The sequence below is a fragment of the Antechinus flavipes genome, chromosome 4 (genome assembly GCF_016432865.1).
Source record: "Antechinus flavipes isolate AdamAnt ecotype Samford, QLD, Australia chromosome 4, AdamAnt_v2, whole genome shotgun sequence".
NCBI classification, from domain to species: domain Eukaryota; kingdom Metazoa; phylum Chordata; class Mammalia; order Dasyuromorphia; family Dasyuridae; genus Antechinus; species Antechinus flavipes.
Window position 1 is genome coordinate 350,041,351 of NC_067401.1, and position 23,628 is coordinate 350,064,978.

The 23,628-nt window shown below is 39.0% G+C and overlaps 1 protein-coding gene across 2 annotated transcripts; it reads left to right on the forward strand.

Moving 5' to 3' along the window:
- Window positions 1–64: 64 nt before the first annotated feature.
- PNLDC1 (PARN like ribonuclease domain containing exonuclease 1) lies at window positions 65–22,434 on the forward strand. 2 transcript variants are annotated; one of them, XM_051998040.1, is made up of 20 exons: window positions 65–1,381; window positions 2,004–2,805; window positions 3,967–4,024; window positions 4,757–4,830; window positions 7,264–7,303; window positions 8,269–8,392; window positions 8,591–8,679; window positions 9,985–10,085; window positions 11,059–11,135; window positions 11,448–11,591; window positions 13,068–13,137; window positions 14,144–14,229; window positions 15,435–15,490; window positions 16,241–16,305; window positions 16,809–16,862; window positions 18,468–18,510; window positions 19,870–19,966; window positions 20,914–21,089; window positions 21,250–21,348; window positions 21,895–22,434. In XM_051998040.1, exons 2-20 carry the CDS (start codon window positions 2,730–2,732, stop codon window positions 21,962–21,964), a joined length of 1,599 nt encoding a protein of 532 aa, XP_051854000.1. In that variant the 5' UTR covers window positions 65–1,381; window positions 2,004–2,729; the 3' UTR covers window positions 21,965–22,434. The 2 variants fall into 2 exon arrangements, 1 of the variants encoding a protein (XP_051854000.1); XR_007953668.1 differs by lacking the exons at window positions 21,250–21,348; window positions 21,895–22,434 and adding an exon at window positions 20,102–20,200 and having other exon boundaries at window positions 20,914–21,001.
- The last annotated feature ends 1,194 nt before the right edge of the window (window positions 22,435–23,628 follow it).

Sequence of the window (23,628 nt, forward strand, 5' to 3'; positions counted from 1 at the left end):
TCATTCAAGCCAAATCCACTTCTCTTTTGAATCTAATTTTAATTCTTTCAGACACATTTTCTTTCAAGCATGAGATCTGGCTGATTTTAAAGTACTGTATTAAATGCTATAACTCACCAATTAAGAAAAAAGATTTTAAAATATTTTAAAGAAATTTTTGTCACTTAATTCCTTTATCTTTAACATAGGAATAATACCTGCCAGACTCAGAATTTTTGTGAGTAACAAATATGAATTTATGTGAAACATTTTATAATTTTCACAATGGTATATATTAATGTTAAGTTGTGTGTGCCTAATTTATTAAATTCTGGGTTCATATCAAGATACTGGTAGGTGTGGCATTTTTTCATAAGTGTATGGGCAAATCAAGACAAAAAAATTAGGAATTCAGGCAAAGAAAATTAACAAGTACAGTGCTATGGATGGGAGTGTTGAGGCAATACTATGTTTAAAGGATTGAACACAATGGGCTGGATTCTAAAATAGAGTAAATTATGGAAGAGATTTCATTTGATAGAAGGTACAGATATAAATAGAAGACAGACATTTTCTGAAGGAGGAAGGGCACACATGAAGGTAAAAGCATCTACTGAATCATAAAGTAAATTTCCTAGCTGAGCAAATCCAAACTGTATTTGACATGATGTGAGCTGTCTGGATCCAAAAATTTAGGAGAAAATAATGGAAGACCTTGTACTACAGAGTAATTACCACTGATTTTCCTTTATTTGGATGTCACAGGCTTTAAACAGGAAATAGTCTCCTTGTCTCATTCTTTCCCTAAAGTGATAAAGGAAAGAATAAGGAAGAAAGCATTTTTATTAAGTACCTATTATGCTAGACACTGCTAAGCACTGGGGATACAAAAAAGGAAAAACAAGTCTGACTCCAAGGTGCTCGTAATCTAATGGGGAAGGCAACATGCAAACATTGATGTCCATAGATGTATATATGGTAGTTGGATGCTAATCTCAGAGGGAAGACACTTATTAAGGGGATTAGGAAAAGCTTTCTGTAGAAGGTGAGCTCTTAGCAGTAACTTGGAAGTTAGGAAATAGGTGAGGAAAAAGATTTCACAATGGGGAATGGCCAGTAAAAGGGACTGGAATTGGGAGGTGGAGAGCCTCATGATTGCAATAGCTAATGGGTTAGAGCCACTGAATTTTATATGAAAAGATCTGAAAGATAGAAAGGGGTTAGGTAATGAAGGGCTTTAAAAACCTTACATCCTAGTAGATTTTTTTCTCTCCTTTTTCAGAGGCTAGAAGCATTTAGACCTGGAAGAAACCTTTGAGAGCACTGAATCCAGGCACTTTACAAATGAGTTTATTGACCCACAGAGATTTACTGCCTTTCCCAGGATCACAGAGCTAGAAAGGTCAGAAGCACTAAAACTCAGATCACTTTGACTTTTGAGAGCTCTATATTCTATGCACTATACCATGCTGCCTCTTCTCTCATCTAATACCCTCATTTTATACCGAAGTTGTGTATCTTACTGGGTTACAATCGAAGATAAATAATCCCAGGTCTTGACTTGTCCAACATCCCAGGCTACATTCTGTAATTATTTCTGTGCCCTCATTAGATAGTAGTGAGGCATATAATAGGAATCTTGATTTGATAATTACAAGGAATTGGGAACCACTGTAACTTGATAAAGCAAGAGGATGTATTCAAAATGAAGCACTCAAGCGTCTAGCAGCTGTACTAAAATAGATTTGATGGGAAAATTATAAAAAGAGCAATATTACATTGCTAAAAGAAATTCCAAGACAAGCCTCAATATGTGGGGAAAGTACTAGTTCTAGACTAAGGTTAAAATGAGCAGATGGAGATTAGGGACTATCAGATTTATTTTGTCACTTCTGACTTTTCCAGCAGACCAGGTATGGAAAGAAATGGCTGTAATGTTGAGGCTGGTGGAGAATTTGGAAAGGGACCAACGGTTTATAAATTTTGGCATTTGAATTGACCCTCTATCTTTTCAGTCTGGCTAGGGATGAAGACTCCAAAAGGAAATACAAAGACAACTCTTCCACCTCTTTCCCCTTTCCTTTGTATTTCTGCCCCTCCCTTCTTCCTCTATCCTTTTCCTCTCCTTCCTCCACTTCTCTTCCTCCTTTTCTTTCTTCCATCTTCTTGTCTTCCTCCCTTCTCCTCTACCTTCCTCTTTTTTTTCTCCTTCCTCTCCTAATAACTTTCTCCCCTCCCCCTCCTCTTCTCTTCCTCCCTTCCTCTACCCCTCTTCTCCCTCTTCAGCTCCTCTTCCCCTCCCCCTTCCTCTCATTTCTTTCCCCTCCCCTTTTATCTCCTCCCCCTTCTCCCTTTCCCCTCCCCGCTCTCGTTTCTTTCCCCCCTTCCTCCCATTTTCCTCTCTTCCTTCTCCCTCTTCTCCTTTTCCTTCCCTTGTTACCTGCCCCTTCCCTCCTCTCCTTCCTCCTCTCGTTACCTTCCCTTCCTCCTCCCTCTTCCCCTCCCCTCCTTTCGTTACCTTCCCTTCCCCTCTCTTCTCTCTTACCCCCTCTCCTTCCTTCTTTTTCTCCCCCTCCCCTTTTTCCCATCACCCCACATGCCCCTCGAGTAGCTCGGCGGAAAGGGAGCCCTGGCTGGGCCTGGCCTACGGGCCGGGGGCGGCAGTGGGGGCGCTTCCCCTTTAAGAGGCCGAGGGTCTCCCGGCGCAGGAAGTGGGCCCGCGGCAGGCTTCAGTGAGCACGTGGTCGGCCATGGAGCTGGGCGCCGACGGCTTTGAGCAGAAGCTGCCCATGCTGGAGGAGCTCATCTTGGGCTCGGACTTCTTGGGTAAAGACCTCCCGCGGCGGCTCTAGTCTGAGCCCTCAAATGCACCGGCTCGTTGGGGGCCCTGACGGGGATCTCGGAGGGAGAGAAGGGCGAGCGCCTGTGGCGGGCCGAGGTGGGCCGGCCCGGGCTGCCTGCTGCCTCTGGGACCACCGAGTTAGAGGGGCGGCAGAGCCACTTTGGGATCCCGGCTCGGCCCCCCGGGGAGAACAGCTGCTGGTAGGCTTCCTCCTCTGTAACTTCAGGGGTGGGGGAGGGCTGTCAATCATCTGCGAGGACTCGTCCTTATGGCCCACGGGCTTGTCCCCTCTCCCATTTTCCAGGCGAGTAAACTGAGGGACAAGCTGGGAAGCGATCGGGCCAGGCTCCTGCAGCTACTGAGTGGCAGAGGCAGGATCAGAACTCGCTCCCTTTGCCCTCCCCACCCCCCTCACGGCCCTGACTTCCCTGCCGTTAAGCCTCGCCTGCCAGCTGGAAAGTGCCTGCCCTTAACAAGCACTTTAATGTAAGCCCTCGGAGTCCCAGGAAGAGGAGGATGCAGGTGTCGGGCCAGTGCAGCTGTTCCGTTCTCTGCCTGCTTCCTACACTTCCTGTTTCTCCTTTCCTGGCCTTTTGAGTGCCTAAGTTTTGCAGGATGCCGAAAGCAGGCGGGCCGGGCTCCCGAAGTGGGCGGGCCCACTGGTCCTGCTCTGCCCGGATCTGTCTCCTGCCTCCTGGGCCGCCCTTCAGTGATCTCAGATGCTGGCCAAGGGACTTTTTTTTTTTTTTTTTTTTTTTTAAATACACCGTGTCGGTTCTGTGGAGGGTCATGGACAAGAGTTAGAGGGGATGAACGGGCTTTATTAGAGGAAACTGACAAACATGAGATCACAGATCCATTTGAGTGTGCCCCGTGAAGGGGGACAATTTGGGAAATATGTTGTATATTGTTTTGCATTGGTCTTTTTAAAAAATCAATTTTTGTTTTTAATTCCAAATTCTCTCACTCTCCACCATCCATTATAAAGGCAAAAAATACAATTCCCACTATACACATGAAGCCATTTGTTTTGCATTAGTTTTACAGCATCCTGCCTCCTGAGTGCTCCCTGAATACTGCCTGGTGAGTAATGGGATCCTGCTGTTCACAAGGATTTCTTTTCCTTTTATGAATTTCACCTGTAGGTTTGGACATAGAATTTACAGGCTTGAGGTCCATCTTTCCAAAAGGCCAGCAAACAAGGTAAAGTGGTGAGGCTTACTTGAGGCATAAGGGTGGCCAGTGGGTAGAGCATTAGGTCCACAGTCAAGTCTTTTCAAGAAGAATTGAGTTCAAATTTCATTTCAGATACTTTAACTGTGAAATAACCAAGCAAGTTATTTCCTCTGTTTGCCTAAGTTTCCTTAGTTGTAAAAGGAATAGTTACAGTATCTACCTGGAGAGGTTATTGTGTTTTTTTGTATTTTTTTAAATGTTTTTTATGTATTTAGCCCAGTGCCTGGCAAATGGTATTTGCTATATAAATGTGTATTAGCTTATTCTTCTTAGAGAGACTTTATCTAGTCAAATTGAATCCATAGTTGAATAGAAATTCTTTCTACAGAATGATCCTTTAGTAATTAGTGCTAACAACAATAATGATGATAACAATAACTCAGTCATATAGTGTTTTACATTTACAAAGTTTTCTTAAAGATGCCTAAGATTTTCTTATGAAGTTCCCAAGATATTCTTTATAACCCTAGGAGGTACGTAGTGAGAATATAATTTTACAGATAAGGAAACTGAGACTCATCAACATTTAAAGAAACTTCACTCATAGATCTAAGGAATATTAAAGTCAAAACTAGACTTTAGATCTCTTAATTTCTGTGCTCTTTCTACTACTGGATACTTCTCTTAATAACAATAATGAAATTATCTTATTTGGAAACATTGTCATCAGTGTTTGTAAAATAATGTCTCTCTTAACAGTCTCTTTGACTCACCAGCAGAGTGGTATCTAAAGACCAAGCGGAGCATTCAGCAGTTTACAGTGTGTCAGATTGGTGAGTTAATTGCTTAAAGAAGATAGTAGCCTTAACATCTCTTTAAATTCCCTGCTGCTCTAAGGTATTAGATATATGGGAGGTGAAGAGAGTACTAGGTTTGAAACCTTGTTTTGCTACTTAATTCCTGTGTCACCCTGAACAAATCACTTTATCTAGAAGAGGTATTGGCCCCTTTTTAAAACTGACCATACCATTATCTTTAGGAACAGAGGAGGAGTGTTACAAAGTTGGTTTTTCCTATAGGTTTGTTGTTCACTTGGGTGATAGTTTTTGGTGCCCTATTTTATTTACAGTTCCTTGGATTAGGGTTTCCCTTCCTGAATTGAGCAGTTTCTTTGGCATAATCTTTATGTAGCTAGAAGCATTAGTTTAATTTTGACAAATACTTGTTTAAAGAAGGACCTGTTGATTGTCAGGTTATTTTTTTTTTGCTTAGAGATGAAATTTTTTTCAAATTTCTTGATCATCCTTTGATAAATCTAGAAGTTTAAAAATGTTTAACTTTAATTTTGAAGTTTGAGATTCTCATATTTTCAGATTATCAACAAGCTAAAGTGTAGTAATGTAAGTGTATATCATGCTTTATGTTTCCTGTAATCTTGGCATATTTTCCTTTTAGATTTCCATAAGTTAACAAGCATTTATTAAATGCTTGCTTTGTGCCAGATACTGTGCCAAATGCTGGGAATACAAGGAAAGGCCAAAAATAGTTGCTGTCTTCATGAAGCTTACAATCTAGTAGGGAAAATACATCGTGCAAACAATGAACATACTTATGAGTAGTATACAGGATAGATATCTAGGTATATACAAGGGGATAATCTCAGAGAAAGAACCCATTTTAAAGGGGAGAAAGATGAATGGAGGTGGGATGAGAGATATTTGCTGAGACTTCAGGGAAGCCAGAAAGTAGAGATATAGAGGAAGAGAATTCCAGGCAATGGAGACAGTCAATGAAAATGCATAATGAGGAAAAGGCAAAATTTTCTTTCTTGTGAACTTTGCCTAAACATTAATCTCTTCTGTTAACCTAATCTTTTTTTTAAATAATATTTTATTTTTCCAAATACATGCAAGAATAGTTTCTCAACACCCACCTTTGCAAAATCCTTCATTCCAAATTCTTTTCCTTCTCTTTCCCTCTCTCCCCTATCCATGACAACAAACAGTACCATATAGGTTAAACATGTGCAGTTCTTCTAAACATTAATATCTATATTTGAAATACTGCACACACACACACAAATCAGATCAAAAGAAAAAAAAACATGAGAGGGAAAAAATAAGCAAAGAACAAAAAGGTGAAAATACTATCCTTTAATCCACATTCAGTCCCCACGGTCTCTCTTTAGATGCAGATGGTTGCTCTCTCCATCACAAAGTCTATGGAATTAACCTGCATCACCTAATTGTTGAAAATAGCCAAGTCCATCACAGCTGATCATCACATAAGCTTGTTGTTGCTGTGTACAATGTTCTCTTGGTTCTACTTAGTTCACTTAACATCCAGACCTTTCTGAAATTATTTCTTACAGAACAATAATATTCCATAATATTCATATACCATAACTTATTTAGCCATTCTCCAGCTGATGGACATTACTCATTTTCCAGTTTTTTTTTCACTACAAAAAAGAGCTACTACAAACATTTTTTGTACATGTAGGTTCTTTTCCCTTTTTTATGATCTCTTTGGGATATAAGCCCAATAGAGACACTGCTGGATCAAAGGGTATGCACAGTTTGATAGCCCTTTGGGCATAGTTCCAAATTGATCTCCAGAATGGTTTGATCCATTCACAGTTCCACCAACAAAGTATTAGTGTCCCAGTTTTCCCACAACCCCGCCAACATTTATCATTATCTTTTCTTGTCATCTTAGCCAATCTGAGCAGTGTGAGGTATCTGAGTTGTATCGACCCAATCTTAATTTTTAAACAAGACACATCCTACTTCATAGAAGTGTGAAGTCTACCAACATGGAACAGCTTCTTCTTGGTCAGACTATTGGGATATATTCTATCCTCAAACAATTGTTAGTCTGCTTGTCTCCTTTCTATTTTGTTCCTAAACATTCCCATAGAACTATTGAAACTTGACCTATTCCTGATTCTTTTGCATTTCTTGTTCACTTACCTGTGAATCCTTTGTATTGAATATGCATTTCTCTACCTAAGAGAAAACTTAACTGTTGTCTTCAGAGAATTAATAAGCCTTTACTCAGATGTGAGTAGAGAACAACCTCTAGGGGTGCCTTTTATAATAGCATGTTTAGGAACTGTTTTCTTTCTTTCTTTCTTTTTTTTTTCTTTTAATGTGGATACATAGAGTGTTAAAAATGTAATTTAATTTGTGGTTTGAGGAGATGAAGAATGGACATTGTTTGTTATAACCTCTGCCTTTCCCCCCAATCTTCTGTCATTCTTTTAGGATTGTCAATGTTTTCAAGTATGGGAAGAAAGTCAAACAAGTAAGTAAAAAATTGTTCGTAGATCTTGAGAGAATCTTCATGGTTAGCATTTCTTGGAACAGTTCATGTGACCCTTTGGCCCTGTGGGAATGGTTATTGTCTCATGTTTTGGGGATTGTGGCCACATTTCAGGGCATAGAACCAGAAGTCTGGGAATGGAACAGGAGTGTAATGCTTGTCAGTGACAAGTTACAAGGATTGTAAACATGTGTTGAATGACTTGGGAAATAAGAGGAGCCAAATCCCTCACTGAACATTTCGATGCAGGTTCAAGTAGTACACTGCCAGAGGATTATAGCCTGAGCCCAAAGGATTGTTATTATGCCAAATTCGAGGCACAGCCTGCTTGCTGAGCCTTAGCTCTGGGAAACAGGGTATCTCAAAAATATTTTGAAAGTGTTGATAAACTGAATTTTCTGTAATTAAAAAAGAAAGTTCTTTTTTGGTGGTGAGACTGGGAAATGTCAGCAAATAAATAAAGCCACAAGAGGCAGCATGATAAAGTATATGGAGAACAGGCTGCAGATGCATAGGCAAAGGGTTTGAGCCCCACTTCTGACATATACTGACTTTGTGGCCCTGGATAATTTCACTTAATCTCTTAATGTCCTTGGTAAACCCTTGGTAAGTTGCAGAGGAGGTGCAGAATTACTTTAGTGGAGAAGGTTTCCTCATTGAAATGAAATGACAGATCTCTACTAAAAATTGTTAAAAAGAAAAAAAATTAGAAAATGCTACCACTAAAACATAAATCAACCCTTCCCCTACTAAATTTTTCTTTAAGTATCTGCCCTTGTTTTATATTTGGCATTCTGTAAGACCACTGACCTTGGTCTTTATTTTATTTTGGTATAAGTCATATTTGAGTTCAGGTGACTGAAAGTTACTTCAGTTTATATGTGTCCAGTATTTAGAAAAAAAATTTTCCCTTGTGTTTCTTTCTTTTCTTTTTTTCTTTAAAATAGGTATATAGCCCATTCATATAACTTCTTTCTCTTCCCCACCACACTTGGGATTATGGATTCAGAGTTCTCCTTCCAGGCCTCTAGTATTCTATTTTTGAATCAGTATGGTTTCGATTATAATAAGGTATGTTAGTTGTTTTTTTTTTTTTGCTCAACTTTGGCTAATGCAGAAGGTGGGGAGAATACAATATTAAAAGGATTTATTTATAAGGAGACAGGACTATGACCTTTTCTTGACTGTTATTAACAACCATCAAACCAAAGTCTCTTTTTAGCTACATATCAGATAATGTGTGAATTTTTTTCTTTGCATTTTCTTTAGTTTCTCAAAAATGGGATCCCATATATGAATGAAGAACAGGAGAAAAAGATTAAGCAAGACCTTCTAACAGGGAATTGGAAAGTTCGTAGGTAAAGTCTTTTCTCCTCAGTTTATAAAGCATTCTCTAAAAGTAGGTATAAGCTGAATTTTTGTAGTTATATATTTAGTACTAGTATACCAGAGGGAAATATTCACTAGCATTTGGGAGAGCAGTCTATCTTATATAAAAGTTAATTATTAGCTATTTGTGAAAGTAGTCCATGTGTGACATCAGTTTCATGGAGTCAGAAAACCAGAAGGGACCTTGAAATTCATCTACCTATCTTTAGGAGTGCTGAAATTTCCCCAAACATTCTGATTGTTTTTATTTCCTTAATTAAAAAGCATTCCTTTTTAGAGAAAAAACCCTGAAATCTCAACTTTATCCTCCTTTTTTTAAACATCAGAACAGGTGATTGCCCTTGTTTTCTAAGTAGAGGTTCTTTTTTTTTTCTTAAATCCAAATAAAAGAATAAAAAGGCATTTAATAATCACTTTTTGGGTGCAAAAAACACTTGGCTCACATGCAGAAAAGCAATACAGTCTCTGATCTCAAGCAGCTTATATTCTAATAAGGGGAGACAACACATAGAGAAGTGCAAATAGAAAAGCCCTGTAGTCCTGTGGGTGCAGTGGCAAAACAGATGATAATCCATCCTTTTTGATGTCTTTTCCATTGGTAATAGAATATTTTTTTTCTGATGTCAAACCATTTAATGATGCCAAGGACTTTGGTTTCAAGAACTCTTTTTTTTCGTTTTCAGTAGCTATAGCTGTTGAGGAGGCATAGTTTATAGGTACCAGGTTGCATCTCTACAAAGGATTATTGCTCTAGATGTTGGCTGGGAGCCTGTGTTTCAAGTAAGGCTGATGAGATGAAAGGATAGAGTGCTGGTATTCCTAGGGCTTTTGGGCACAGTCCTGGGCTGTCTTTACCAGGCTTGGAGGGCAGGTGGTGGTATTTTTGACATAGAGGAGCCTGTATTTATCAGGGTCTAGCTTTTGTTGCTAGATTTTTTTATTATTATTTTTTAATCATATAGTTCTTGTCCTTTGGATGTGATAACAATAAGGATGTTTAGCATTGAATAAAACCCAATTTTTTTTTTCTTCTTCTTCCTAATGTCCTTATGAGGCAGGAGGGAAATCAAGAAACAACCCCTTTAAAGGGAGAAATATAAATCTTTAAAAAAAACCAAAACATTGTTTACTACTTGTGTATCAAAGTAGTCATAGGAATCAGTAATTTACTTTGGAGTCATCTTGTTTTATTTGGTTGTCTAGCTTATTTGAAATTGGTTCATTTTCTTTGGTTGTATTCTCATCTCTTTTTCTTCTTGGAATTTCATTTGTAGTACATTGGACAAAGACCAAATGAAGGTGGTGATTGATGAGGTAACTCGGTGGTTGGAGATGGCACAAGAAGGCGATTGGATGACACTTCCTGATATAACTGGTAGGCGGGAGAATTCCTTTTTGTAGATAGGAGAGGGGTACTCTGTGACATCCACCTACCAAGCTGCTACCCAGATTTTAAAAAACAAAGATTTTTCTTTATATTCTAAATCCTGCCTGTTGGGGAGGGGTAGGTCATAGAAGGTAGGTCTTCTGATATGTATCTTCTCTTTGGGTAGCTTAGGGTCATGATGTATAGAAATGTGATCTCTATCTTGAGAATAGGATTCATTCTGGATTGGGGATTCATAAATGCAGAGGCATTCAGGGACCTCTTCCTAAGGGAAATCCTAAGTACTTTTCATATTGATCTGTTCTGTTTTTCCTTCCACATTTCCTCTTTGCTTAAAACTTCTCTTGTGTAACACAAACAGAAGATGCTGCTGCTTCTGACGGTTTGTGTTAGACATGTATGACTATAACATATCATGTGGGTATATAAGATAATTTTTTTCATTGTAGTAAGTTTATTTTTAATACACATTACTTTATGAATCATGTTGGGAGAGAAAAATCAGAGGAAAAGAGAAAATCCATGGAAGAGATAAAAAAAAAAACACCCAAGAAAAAAGAAGTGAACTTATCATATGTTCATTTACATTCAGTTTCCTTAGTTCTTTTTCTGGATGTAGATGGCATTTTCTGTCCAAAGTCTATTGGGACTGCTTTGGGTCACTGAACTGCTGAGAAGAACCAAGCCTTTCATAATTGATCATTGCACATTCTTGCTGTTATTGCGTACAATGTATTTCCTGCTTCTGCTTGTTTCGTTCAGCATCAGTTCATGTAAATCTTTCCAGGCCTTTCTAAAATCAACTTGTTCCTATGAAAATGATTTTTCATTTGTTCCTACTGTGGTCTAGAGACTTTGAGGTTGTAGATTTAGGAGAGAGAGTGGAATTTTTTCAAAACTGAATATGTGACCTGTGCATTCAGTGCTTGTTTTCCTTCTTGCTTCTTCTTCTTTGTCTCAGGGTTCCAGGCTTTTGAGGTACAGTTGGTACTGAGGCAGGCTCTCCCCACAGTTTGGACCCTTATGAAAGACAGAGGGGTGAGTTGGGAATTCTGTGCTTTGAGACCAAAGGATGTTTTCTGCCTTGCTCAGAAGAAGCCCTTGGTAGCCTCTTAATTCATCAGTCTTTGTTACCTAGCCAGACCTAGGGTGAATTCCTCCTCTGTGAAAGGCCCAATCTCCACAGGCCAGATGCCAGGGTTCCTCAGTGCCAGTCTGGATTGTTTTGGGGAGGCTGGACTAGCCACCAGATTATTACAGTTTGCCCTCCAGCTTTCCTTCCTCTGCCCACCCCTGCCTTCTTCCTTAAGCTGGAAGGTTCTTGTTCTTGTCCTTGTTCTCTCCTGGCAGGTGCTAGTAAAGAAAGTGAGCCGTCAATACCGCTGGTGTCTGGAGAACTCCTCTCGTGACCATGACGACTGCAGGAGGGAGAAGATCCTCCTCTCCGCCCGGGGTTTTGCTGTCTTTTTCCAGATGCTGGTAAAAGCCAAAAAGGTAGAGACCCACATCTGTATTGCCACAACCTGTGATGCTTCTGGCCCTAAGATGAGCTCCTTCTTCCTGTTACTTTGGCTTGAGCCGGTAGGGAATGAGTTAATAGCACGGATTCTGTCGGAAGTTTGAATCTTTTGGATGCTTGCTGTGTGATTCTGGCCAAGTCTCTTCACTACTCTAAAGGCTCAGTTTCCCCATCTATAAAGGGGTGATAATAACAGCCCCTCCCTACTTCTCTTCCAGGCTTGTTATGAAGATTGAATGAAATCATATTATAAAACACATTACAAACTTTAAAGTGCTTCCTAAATGTCAGCTAAAACCATTATTATATTACTTTAATGACTATTGTCTTTATTAGTGTTAATCCTTTACTCTTCAATGCATATTACGATCCTCCCATGACTAAGTAACCAGTCTTTATGAGCTTCTGTGGCTAAAAACTTTAATTTCCTTGTGGCTACTTTTTCAGCGATAATTTAGCTAAGCTAAGACTGGTGCTCAAAGTTCTGCTCACCCTGGAAGACATGGCCCATTTCCTTTTTTTTCTTTGTTTTCCCAGAAGCTTAGAGAGCACCTAGCATGTAATAGGTGCTAAATAACTGCTTCCCTCTTTCTTGATCTTCTGTGGTAGTTGAGTTGTTAAAACCTTTCTTGGTTTTGCTATATTGTATCTTGATTTCTCATAAAGTCATTAGCTTCCATTTGTTAATTTTATTTTTTAAGGATTCATTTTCTCAGTGGGCTTTTGTATCTCCTTTCCCAACTGGCTAATTGTGCTTTTTAAGGCATTCTTCTCCTCATTAGCTTTTTGTATTCCCTTTTGCTGTTGATTTTTCTCAATTTCTCAATGATTTTCCTAATTTTTTTCTTTATTTCTTTTACTTGATTTTCAAAGTCCCTTTTGAGGTCTTCCATGACCTGAGCCCAATTCTTCTTTTTTTTTTTGGAGGTTTTGGATGTAGGAGCTTTGACTTTGTTAGTTTCTTTATTGGTATTGTTCTTATCACCATAGTAACTTTCAGTGGTCAGAAACTTTTTCCTGTTGTATGGCTCATTTTCCCAGCCTATTACTCAATTTTTAATTCTTTGTTAACATAGGACTCTCCAAGGGTTAGGTTTTACCCCAAACTTCAGGGGTAATCCTTCTGGAGTGCCCCCGTCCCACGGTAGCTATAAGATCTAGTGTGCTAAAGCTCCCCTGGTTTGGGATAACATGATGGGCTCCTATCCTGGTTCCACAGGCCTTTTCTACTGACCTTCCAGGTCCTCTTTGGTGTCTCTGGAAGCCACCAGGATTGCTGAGGCCAGCCTGGGGAAAAATTTCTTTCTTAAAAGGAAGAGAATGATGTGGGAAGCAGATGGGAGAGGTCACCTGTAGCTGCTAGATAAGCTGACTTATTTGTAAGAAAATACTGATGGCATTGGATGACTTTGATTCATTTCTTCTATGTCTCTTGGCCCTATTTTTTCCAGCCTTTGGTGGGACATAATATGATGATGGATCTTCTGCATCTTCATGAAAAGTTCTACAGACCTCTCCCAGGTAGGGAAAGAGATGTCCTTGCCAGTTTTCCATTCAGCAACTTTGGAGAAGAAGCTTGACCTGAGAAACCACCCAATTTTTTAGTTTTTAGGGGGTTATGGGGACTAAGATCGAGTAGAGGAGTATACCTGGTCACACACTCCTTCCCTCCACCCCCACTAATACAGACATCTCATCAATATCTTGAGGACTTTGAATCAGATAGGCTGTTTTATTGTGACTCATTTTTTGTTATCTTCTTGGAACAGAAGACATTCACATCATTCTGCCTTTTAACTCCATCACTAAGCAGGTGGCTTTAGCTGCTTTGGGGACGAAGTCCAAGCTCCTCACTGCATCTCAGCCAAACTTAGTATATGTCATTTTCAGCTTCAAACTTAACTCATGCAGTTCTTAAAGTGAGCCCTTTCATCTCTTTTTGAATTGAAACTCTGCATCCTGTCTTTAGCTGACACCATCTTAATTTATGATTAGTGACCAAAATTTCATCTTCAATCTAAAATTAAACAAATTACATTTTTATTAGAAAACAGCCCATATCTTCTCCAGTATATACTGTAAGTTCGTTCCATTCCAAAATGATGAACTGAATTTTGAATGGGAGTAACTGTTTCTCTTAGAACTCTGAGCAAATTAGACTGCTCATTGCTCCATGAGAAAGGGTAAAACTATAAAAGGGGACAGTAGTTTACCCATACATAGAGAGTCCCCAAAATCTTAATACAGTTTTAAGCTTTAATAGTTTTAGAGACATACACATGCATACATATATGTGTGTATGTATATGTAGTTTATATATATGTTTGTGTGTGTAGTTTAGGCTAGGGAGATAACGTGTATACATACACACACACACACACACACACACATATATATGTACACATAAATATGCACAATTATGGATTTCCTGAGGACAGAGATTTCACTCTTAAATTATCACTCCCAGACCATCCCTGGTATATGGTAAAATACTTAATAAATGCTGATTGATCAAATTTTTCCTTAGAATCCTACGAGCAGTTTAAGTTGAACATCCATAGCTTGTTTCCTGTCCTCATAGATACCAAGAATGTGACAAAAGAGATCTGGAAGGTAAATGAACAAACTGCATTTTGAAAATTTGTTAGTTTCATGTACATATTTCTTCTTTTGTCTTTAGTTTCCTAATAAAATTTAGAATTCAGACTCTATTATCTATTATTATTTTGCCCTGTGCAAGATTATGAATGATGACAAAATTAATTTTGTCTTTTATGGAAACTTTTGTGCTTTTTCCTATTCATGTTTGGTCTTTTTTGTTTATTGAGATTCTTGAGGGTCTTTGCCCTGACCCTCTCTAGTCTTTATTAATGTTCCTCATATTATAGAATTCTACAACTATCTACATAACCCTAAAGGGAAATAGTTGCCTTTTAGGTTTGGTATCAATTGAGTTACGTTTAGAAAAAATGATTTAGAACTTAGATAGAAACTTTACCCATCACGTTAGAGTTGGAAAATGAAGAAGGAATTGAACAAAATTTACATGATTTGGGGGGGATAACAAAAATGGCAAAAATTATAACTATTAAGTCCCAAAGCAGGCTACAGTTGTTTATTAAGTGAGTAGTCCACTTTTCAAAAGAAATGCATTTTTTCCCTAGGAAGCAATATGACTCTGTTCTAGCAAGTGGAATACTATATACCTAGAATCAGGAAAACTTGTTCAAATCCCCCCTTAGGCATTTGGTATTTGTGTGGACAAGTCAGTTCATCCAGAGCCTCAGTTTCCTCACTTTCCTTACAGGGTAAAAGGTGAGACCCAGATGAAACAATGCATATAAAGTGCTTTGCAAAACTTTAGAAAGTTATGTAAATATCAGCTGTGATGATGGGGATGGGGATGAAGATGCAAAATGAAACTTCTTAGATGCTGTTGGACCAAAATTCATTTCTTGATTCTGAGGTTATCAGGTCTTGTTGAAACCTGGAAATCCTATGGAGTGCCCTGGGTCTCTACATTGAGGCTCCTTGAGGCTCAGATCATCTCTTTAGTAAACTGCTCTCCTGGCATTGAGGTGTGTCCATCTGCTCTATGTTGTGGTGTCAGTCTTTCTACTGCCAGTCACTTGGATGGATGTGTATTCAGTCTTGATTTGGAGGAACAGTGATAGTTATGGTTTTGGGCGGCATTAGAGGGAACAAAAGGGTTATTATATAGGTCCTGTGGGGTATATTTAAGATGAAGAGTTTATAAAATCCAGGCTGACAAGTCTCTTTCATGGTCCAGTTTTGTCTCGTTTTTTACTCCCTTACAGGAACTCAGTTTCCCAAGAGCTTCAAATCTTTTGGAGGTTTATGAAGTCCTAAACAGGCAAGCAAGACTTTGATGCTGCTCCTTGAGGGCAGGAACTGTGGCACCTCAGGCCCAGCTCCTTGATGGTGGGAGGTATCTGTGCACTGTATAGTTTTAATTTTAGCTCTTTTTTGATTAGAATAATATAAGCCATAATACAGAGAAATGGAAACCACTCTTGTGGAGAGCCAGCCTTTGTTAGGAGGAGGAGTTGCCTGATCTTTGCCTAACTCCTTGAGTTGATATGGATTTGCAGATTGACTGAAAAGCCCCCTTTTCAAAGAAGGGAGGCATCAGCAGAATTTGGTTCTTGGTGGGGAACCCAGGAAGTTGTAGGGTAGGGTTGGGAGAGGTATGATAGCTACAGCTGGTTTAGAGACTTGGTAGGGAAAGCTTCTAGATCTGCTTTATCAACTGTTAACTAACTGGGGATTAATGATCTAGATATATTTTTACTTCTGTTCATGACTAGAGCCAAAAGGTAGAGTATGTTTATCAGAATTCAGAGATGATAGAGGAATTTGGCAGCTGTCTCAGTAGTGGGGTTTGGTCGTAGCCAGTGTTCCCATGTAATTTGTCTTGTCCTTTTTTCTCAAAGGTCTTTATGTGCTTGAATTCAGAGCTCTCCCTTTAAGAGTCAAAATATTTTAGACTCAATCTTAATTTAGTCAAAAGAAAAAAATGGCATGTGGCTGTATTCATTATTGTAAAAGAATTAACATTTGCAGGTAAGAGAAAAGCCCTGACCTTTTGCTCTTTTTTCCATAGTGAACTGAATCCTACCAAGAATTCTTGTCCAGTAATCATCCATGCAAGCGAGTGTATCAAATATGGTATGTTCCAGATAAAGTAAGGCCTGCTTACAGGCCCACTGATTTAGAGAGTTAGATTTCCCTGACATGTGCCTTATCCCCAGCAAATGTTGGGCAAATGGACACCTTCTTACCCAGTATTCCTCACCTGATTTAATTCAAGAAGCATTTATTAAGCACTTATAGTGTTCTAGGTACTGGGGAAATTGTGACTGCTTTTATAAGATAGTTTCTCAGTTTTTTTCTATAAGTTATTTAGCCTCTTAAGAAGATCTTTCCTGTGTCATTCCTTTTCTTCTATATTTACTTTTTTCTTTTGACACAATTAGGAAGAGAAAAGAGGAAGCATTAGGTAGGGCTTTGGGGAAGGGTTGGTATGGGCTAGGCATTTGTAGTTCTTAATGCCAAAGGTGATAGAAACTTGGTTGAATTGGGGTCAGGAGTAGATAATTTCTGGTCCAGATTTTGTTTCTAATCATGGCTCAATTCTTTGTTTTTTTACCTTGTGGGGGAAATGTTTTTAGTTGAGACCAAATATCCTCATGAAGCAGCATATGACGCCTTCCTTTGTGGATCAGGTAAAAAAGAAACTTAAAAAAAAAATTCCATTTAGTTATAAGTTACCTACTGTGTGCAAAATATTGTGTGGGGAAGTTCAAGGTGAAAGAAGACACAGCCCCTCCCCCTCTGAATGCCTGTCTCTATGAGATAGACATGTACAAGAAAAATAATGGTCATTATAGTTAATAAGTACATAGGAGCAGTCCAAAAAAAATGTTTGAGACTCCAGCAGGGCTAGGTCACTTAAAGCTTGAGAGATTAAGGGGAAGGGCTGAGCATTTGAACTAGACCTTGAGAAAAGGAAGGCTTTCCATTGTTGGCAGGTGTTTTAGGCCTGTGAGTTTGGCAGGATATGGAGTATGTGAAGGAGAAAGGCTAAGAGAAGGATGGAAAAGTGATGTGAAACCAGGTTGTCGAAGCCGAGGATCCCAGCTAAGACATGTATATTTGGTAAGCTGAGGAGAAGTTTTAGAATTGGGGAGTGATGTGTTCAAATCCTGCTTTGGGGTAAATGATAAAAGAAAGGAGAGATCAGAGTGAGAGATGCTGGTTAAGAGTCTGGGAACATTGTCCACAGAAAGCTGGGGCTGGTGGTCTTGGAAGCAGAGGTTGGTGGGTTGCATATATTGGATACATTTTGAGCTGCAGTAAGGATAGAGGCTGGGCAAAATAGGAAGAGTTAATTTCATAAAAAAAATTTTTTTAAGTCCCAAACAACAAATGATAGTACAGGACAGAAACAACTGGAACCCTAATGAGAATGATAATATAGGCATAGAAAAGAATGACTAGGAACAGGATATATTGTGGAATTAGAAGGCCTAACAGTTGTTTGGGAATGGGGATGGAGGATAGACGCAAGTCAGTAAGAACTTGGGAGGTTTTGAACTGGAATGACTTGAGAGGATGGTGGTATCATGAGGAGAAAAATGTAAATTTACATACATGGAACTTTTCAGGGTAATAAGAAAAATCATGTGGTGGCATTCTGAAATTTGGTGGAGGATAAAAAAATGGAACTGGGGAGTTAATACTTAAACATTTATCAGATGCTTGTTTTGTGAGAGGCGTTGTGCTAGGTATTGGGAATACAGAGTCTAAAGGGAAACAGTCTGCCTTCAAGATACTTAGCATTCTATTGGTGGAGAAAATGTATAAGTACTTTTTATGTAAAATAAATACAAGGCAACTTGGGAAGGGAGGGAACAGGTCTGTTTGGGGGGGGGGTAGGAATTAGCACAGACTTCATGTAGAATGCAGTGCTTGTGCCAAGATTTGAAGGAAAAGGAGGATTTATAGACAGGAGGCCCAACTAGTACAAAAGCATAGAATTGGAACCCAATTGTCCTCTGTAAGGAATTGCAAGAAGACTAATCTGTTTGGACCTTGGAGTTTGGGAAAGGGGTTGAGTCCAGGCTGTGAAGGATTTTAAATGCCAAACAGGGATTTGTATATGTTTCTGGGGGTTATTGGGAGCCACTGGAGTTTATTAACTAGGGGAGTAACCTCCTTAGACCTGTATTTCTGGAAAATCACTTTGGCATTGGGGTAGAACATAAATTGGAGTACCTAGAGATGTGAGCTGGAAGTCACTTATGTTTCAAATTTTCAAATTTTTTCAGTTCTCTTGAAGGTGGCACATTTACTACTATATAGATCAACTGGGTGAGTATTTTTCATCTTACACTTTTTAACAATAGATCAGCAGATATTTTCTGAACACTTACTATGTACCCAGCATGGTTATGATTATGGGAGAATAATGAAGACAGAATCATCACTAGTATGGGAAACCCCTGACTTGGCAGGTTTTTACTGATATTCTCTTTCTCAAAGACCTCTTTGCTTGGACAAAAACTCAGCTTGTCTCCTTTTCTCACAAGACTGCTACCAAGGATTTCTCTCCCCATGTTCTTTTCTCCTGCTTGACAGACCCCTCTGCTGGCTATCACTGCTCGGATTAATTCAGTCCAAAGCAGACAATGGGTAGCAAAAACATAATGTTACCAATAGCCCTCATTTCAGCTCCTAATCTGCCCAAACCCTTGTTTTTATTCTTATTCCAAAGCCGACACTCCTCACCCTTTTCATCCAGCCTTTATTTTCCCTGCTCCTCTTTGGAATGTCAGTGACCCTTGTCCTAAGGCCAGGTTCCATGCCAAGAAAACCATTGCTGATAGTGTGAACCCAGGGGAATCCTTGTTTTAGGATTTCAAGGTAAAAATCTTGAATACATTTTTCTTGTGGAGTTGATGAGGACCAACTGGTGCTAGAAGTTGCTATCAAAGGTGTACTATTTAGTGGAGGTGATAATACAAATTTTATTTGATACACTATAGCTCATGATAAATTATTCTAAAAACTTAGATTTTGTAACTGAGAAGCATTCCTATTTAAACCAGTAAATGCAATAAGCATGTGCTAGTTGTTGGGGCTATAAAGAAAAAGCAACATAATCCCTGCCCTCAAGGGGCAGTTTACTTAATTATATAAATAAAACAAGTTGATGCTAGATTTATACCTAGGAGACAGAAGCTAGCTACCAGGAGAAGGCATTCACTGCTAGCAAGACCAAGAAAGGCTTTATATAAGTGGTAGCTTTTTTGCTATCTTGAAGGAAGTTTGTGATTTAAAAAAATTTTAATCTCTTAATAATTACCCCTGTGAAGTAAATAGAATGAATAATAGTGGCCTTATTTTTTAGAAGAGAAAAAAAGAAACTTCTTAAATGTGAGGAAGAGCATAGGGCAGCCTTTCCTAAAGACCCACGGAAGGCAATGTACTGGAATGTAGCATTCTGGGTTTGGGGTCTTGAGACCCAGCTTCAAATCCTGGCTCAGTTACTAAATACTGAGTGACCTTGAGCATACTCCTCCAGACCTTTGCAAAACAATGAGATCTCAAAGAAGGACTTAATTCTTAATCTGTAGCCCCATACTGTATTCTTTATTGGGATGCAGAGGATTCTGTGATCCACTCTATATGTCGGGACTGACTGGGGGCTTCTTCTTTCCCACCTAACAGTGATATAAAACTGGAGCCCACCTTCCCTCAATATCTTGATGTGCTGGCTCCCTATGTGAACCAGGTGAACCTTATCCGAGCATGTATCTCTAAAATCGTGAGTAGTTGTGTGTGTCTGACCCTTTACTTTATTTGGGGGGCCCCAAGTGGGGAGTCACTTGGTGGTGGTTGGGGCTGGAGAAGGGGTGGAGGACTGGGCATAGGGATCCCAGCGGCTTCTCCCTGTCTTCAGCATAAGGGCAGTCCTGGATGTAGGCCACTGCAAGCTCACTGTGTGTAAGCTGGGTGGGATGGATGTTCCCTCAGGGCCAGAGAGCAGGAAGGCCTTTTGGTAAGTTGTTTGTGCAGACATGAGTCCAGTCCGTAACTCCTTAGTCTCCATCTTGATTGTCCTGAACTATTGAGGTCTGATCATCTTGTGTTTACTTTACATGTGTATATACTTTATATTTACTGGCTATTTGTGCACATGTTTTTCCCCGGTAGACTGTAAGCTCCTTGAGGGCAATGGCTCTAAATTTTCAGGTATTTCACAGCTACTTGTCAATTTTACTCTTCATACCTACTCAGAAACCAGAACTCATGGTAGAAAGAAGAGCGGCAGCTTGTGAACTGTATCCTGACAAATGTGTAAAAACTGAGCTGACCTATTAGTTGTTGGGTCTAGTCTCTCAAGTTTTCTTGAGCACATAGGATATGATAATATTCTCTTAAGGCCCCATCCGTCCTGGCTCTGCCATTTTCTAGCTTTGTGATGCTGGGCAAGTCACTTAACTTGTCTTGCCTTTAGTTCCCTCATTTGAAATATAAAATAATTGAACCAGATAACCTCAGTGTTTCTTTCCAGCTCTGAGTCCATGATCCTGATTTTAGTTTGTAAGGCCTGAGAACTGATGGTGGTCTAAAGATCTCTAAAATAAAAAATAGTGACTAAATGTAGCTTATAGCCTTTGAGTTTCTAGAGATAATAGCAATATCAGATTTGAAATTTAAACCATATATTTCTGTGTACAGTCCATTTATAATGTTTTCCATATTTTCCAGAATTTCTCTGGCCCAGATTCTCCCAGCAGCCGGCCACCCACCCTTATCCTCAAAGTCAAGAGATGGCCCGGAGTAGATGAAGAACAGATCTATTATGAATTCAAAGACCTCTGTAAATTCGATGTCCGGCGATTCACCCGGAACCAGTTTTTGCTTATGACCAACAAGTTCAAGGAGTAGGTAGCACATGGGTTCACTTGTCCCTTCCTTGAAATTGCATCTTTTACCCACTTTATGTGTTTTTAGCCTAATAGGTGTAATTTTATCTCCTTACTTGTGTAGTACCTTGCCAAATCACTAAATAACTAAGGAAATTCCTTTTTTCCCTTTTTCAAGTGTCAGAATTGTGTTGCAAGAATACAGATGTCACCCTGACCTGCAAGTGACCCTGTATCGATACTGGAGGCATTCACCTAATATCAATTGTATTCTACAGTAAGTGACTAGGATCATAAAGTGGCATTTTGGTGGCATTATCTACTTGCAGATGGAGGTGTCAGTTTGTTGAAAGATGACATGTTCACTAGTTGATTTATAATGAAAGGGAACAGCTAATTAATGTCTTTGAGCTATATAAATGAAGATACAGTCATCTGAACAAAACTTTTACTTTGCATGCTTCTATAAAAATTGCACCCTTGGAAGCCAAAGAAATCAACTTTTAATTTCCATGGCCCTCTATAAATTTACTCTATAAATTTTGAGATCACAAGGACACCATCTTAGGGAGATATATATGTGTGTGTGTGTGTGTGTGTGTGTGTGTGTGTGTGTGTGTGTGTGTGTGTGTGTGTGTATGTCTATGTTCAGGGGTAGAGCATTTTCTTCTAGGTAAACAAGATTCAGGAAGTAAAGAGAGAAGAATACTCAATCTATGTTATCCCTCTGATGGGTTTTTTTTAAACCCATAAACTCGTGTAGGCCAGAAAAACAAGTAATCCTTGATTTGATGGCCATTTATCTCCCATCATTTCCTTGCAGAATCTCTGGAATTGTTACTGCTTGGGCCTTTCTGGCTTTTATTCTCGGAGGATCTCCATCGAATGTATAGTGATGTCTTCAGGAACTTTTGCCTCGTCTCAACTTTGCCCTTGGAATGCCAGTCTGCATGATTTGGCTTTTAAGAGTGTTTTGAGTTGGGCTTGTGAAATCTTTACCAGGTTTCTTCTACCTCACATCTCTTGAACATGTCCTTCTCCAGAGCTCTGGTGCCATGAAATTGTGGATTGAGCATTGGCTCAAAGGAGAAAATTCTTTCCAGAAATAAATGGGAAGAAATGTACTCTTGGGACAAAAGCCCAAATCATTTTGATGACTGCATTTGTCAAGTGAATTCATTAATCAGATTCCAGGGTGGCTGGTAAAAATAGATAAAAGGCTATGCTAACTTTTTAAAAAATATATACTTTTCAACATCATGAGAAGAGTAAATGACTGATGGGTTTAGGGTAATTCTGGTTCTGTTTAAGACTACTTTTCCAAGTAGATTTAATAAAGAAAAAGTTTAATTGGGAAGAATAATTTGTCAGTGGTCTTTTGGAGCAGGAAAAAATGTAGCATTAGTTTAGACTCTGCCTTGGAGGGATGCCTGAATGCTCTTTGATCAGTGTTGTAGTTCTTCTTCCTCCTCCCTCCCCAATTGGGGTTAAGTGACTTGCCCAGGGTCACAAAACTAGGAAGTGTTAAGTGTCTGAATCCAGATTTGAATTCGGGTCCTCCTGACTTCAGAGCTGGTGCTCTATCCACTGCACCACCTAGCTGCCCCTTGATCAGTGTTTTTAATTGCAAAATATATTTAGACTTTTATAAAATATCCAGAAGGCATGATCTGCACTACTAGTATCTTATATCTCAAAAACTCGGAGTACAGTAAAGAAAATTGTTTAGGCTTCCTCTAACTTAATTAATCCATACTTAGCATCACAAAAAAATTCTTTATAATCTCCTATTAAATTACATGTTTTCCCAACTCTAAGCATTTCTTTGTGTATTGATGCTGTTTCTCCTACATTCCCTCTCTGGGAAAAATAGAAGCAATAGTTTTGAGTTATTGCCCAGAATTGCCTGTTCCAGGACAAAAGACATATCAGTCTTGAAGGGAAATGTCTTGTGACTCTGACTAGGACATTCATGTCTCATTTGTACTTCATAGCCTGGATTTATAGTCATTAGTAACTGGAAAAGCTGAAACAACTGACTTTTCAGCAGTTGGTCTTTTATTCATTGTCCTAAGCACAAATCGTTGATGATTTCTTCCTTATTTCTTCCTCGATCTCCCCCCACCATTTTTTTTCATGATTCCATTATAAAGTTTTCTTTTTGGTCCATATATTGGGTGTATGGTCTTTTTTTTTTTTTTGTGGCTACTATTATAAGAAAACTGAAATGGAAAAATCTATCTTTTAATAAACAAGTTAGGGAGTGATTGACAATTCCCTTTACAAAATGGATTCACTCCAAAATTCCTTTAATCAGGAGCTCTTCTCATACATTTAAATATTTGCTTAAAGAGAGGGAAAGAAGTAGGCAAGTGAAGCATAGGATCACAGCATCAAGAATTACTATTCCTAGAACTTATCTGAAATAATGTAGACACTTCACTTCTCAGAAATTCGTCCAATGAAATCTCAATAAAATCTGTATTTCTTTGATTAAAGAAGAGGGACAGATAAGAAGGGGGGAAAACAATATTCAGATATGTTTAATTCAGGGAAA

Coding starts and splice junctions, on each gene's coding strand:
- PNLDC1 (XM_051998040.1), top strand. CDS start 2,730: ATGGAGCTGGGCGCCGACGGCTTTGAGCAGAAGCTGCCCATGCTGGAG. Junction 4,025..4,756: donor CCAAAAGGCCAGCAAACAAG/GTAAAGTGGTGA, acceptor CTCTCTTAACAG/TCTCTTTGACTCACCAGCAG. Junction 8,680..9,984: donor GGGAATTGGAAAGTTCGTAG/GTAAAGTCTTTT, acceptor TTTCATTTGTAG/TACATTGGACAAAGACCAAA.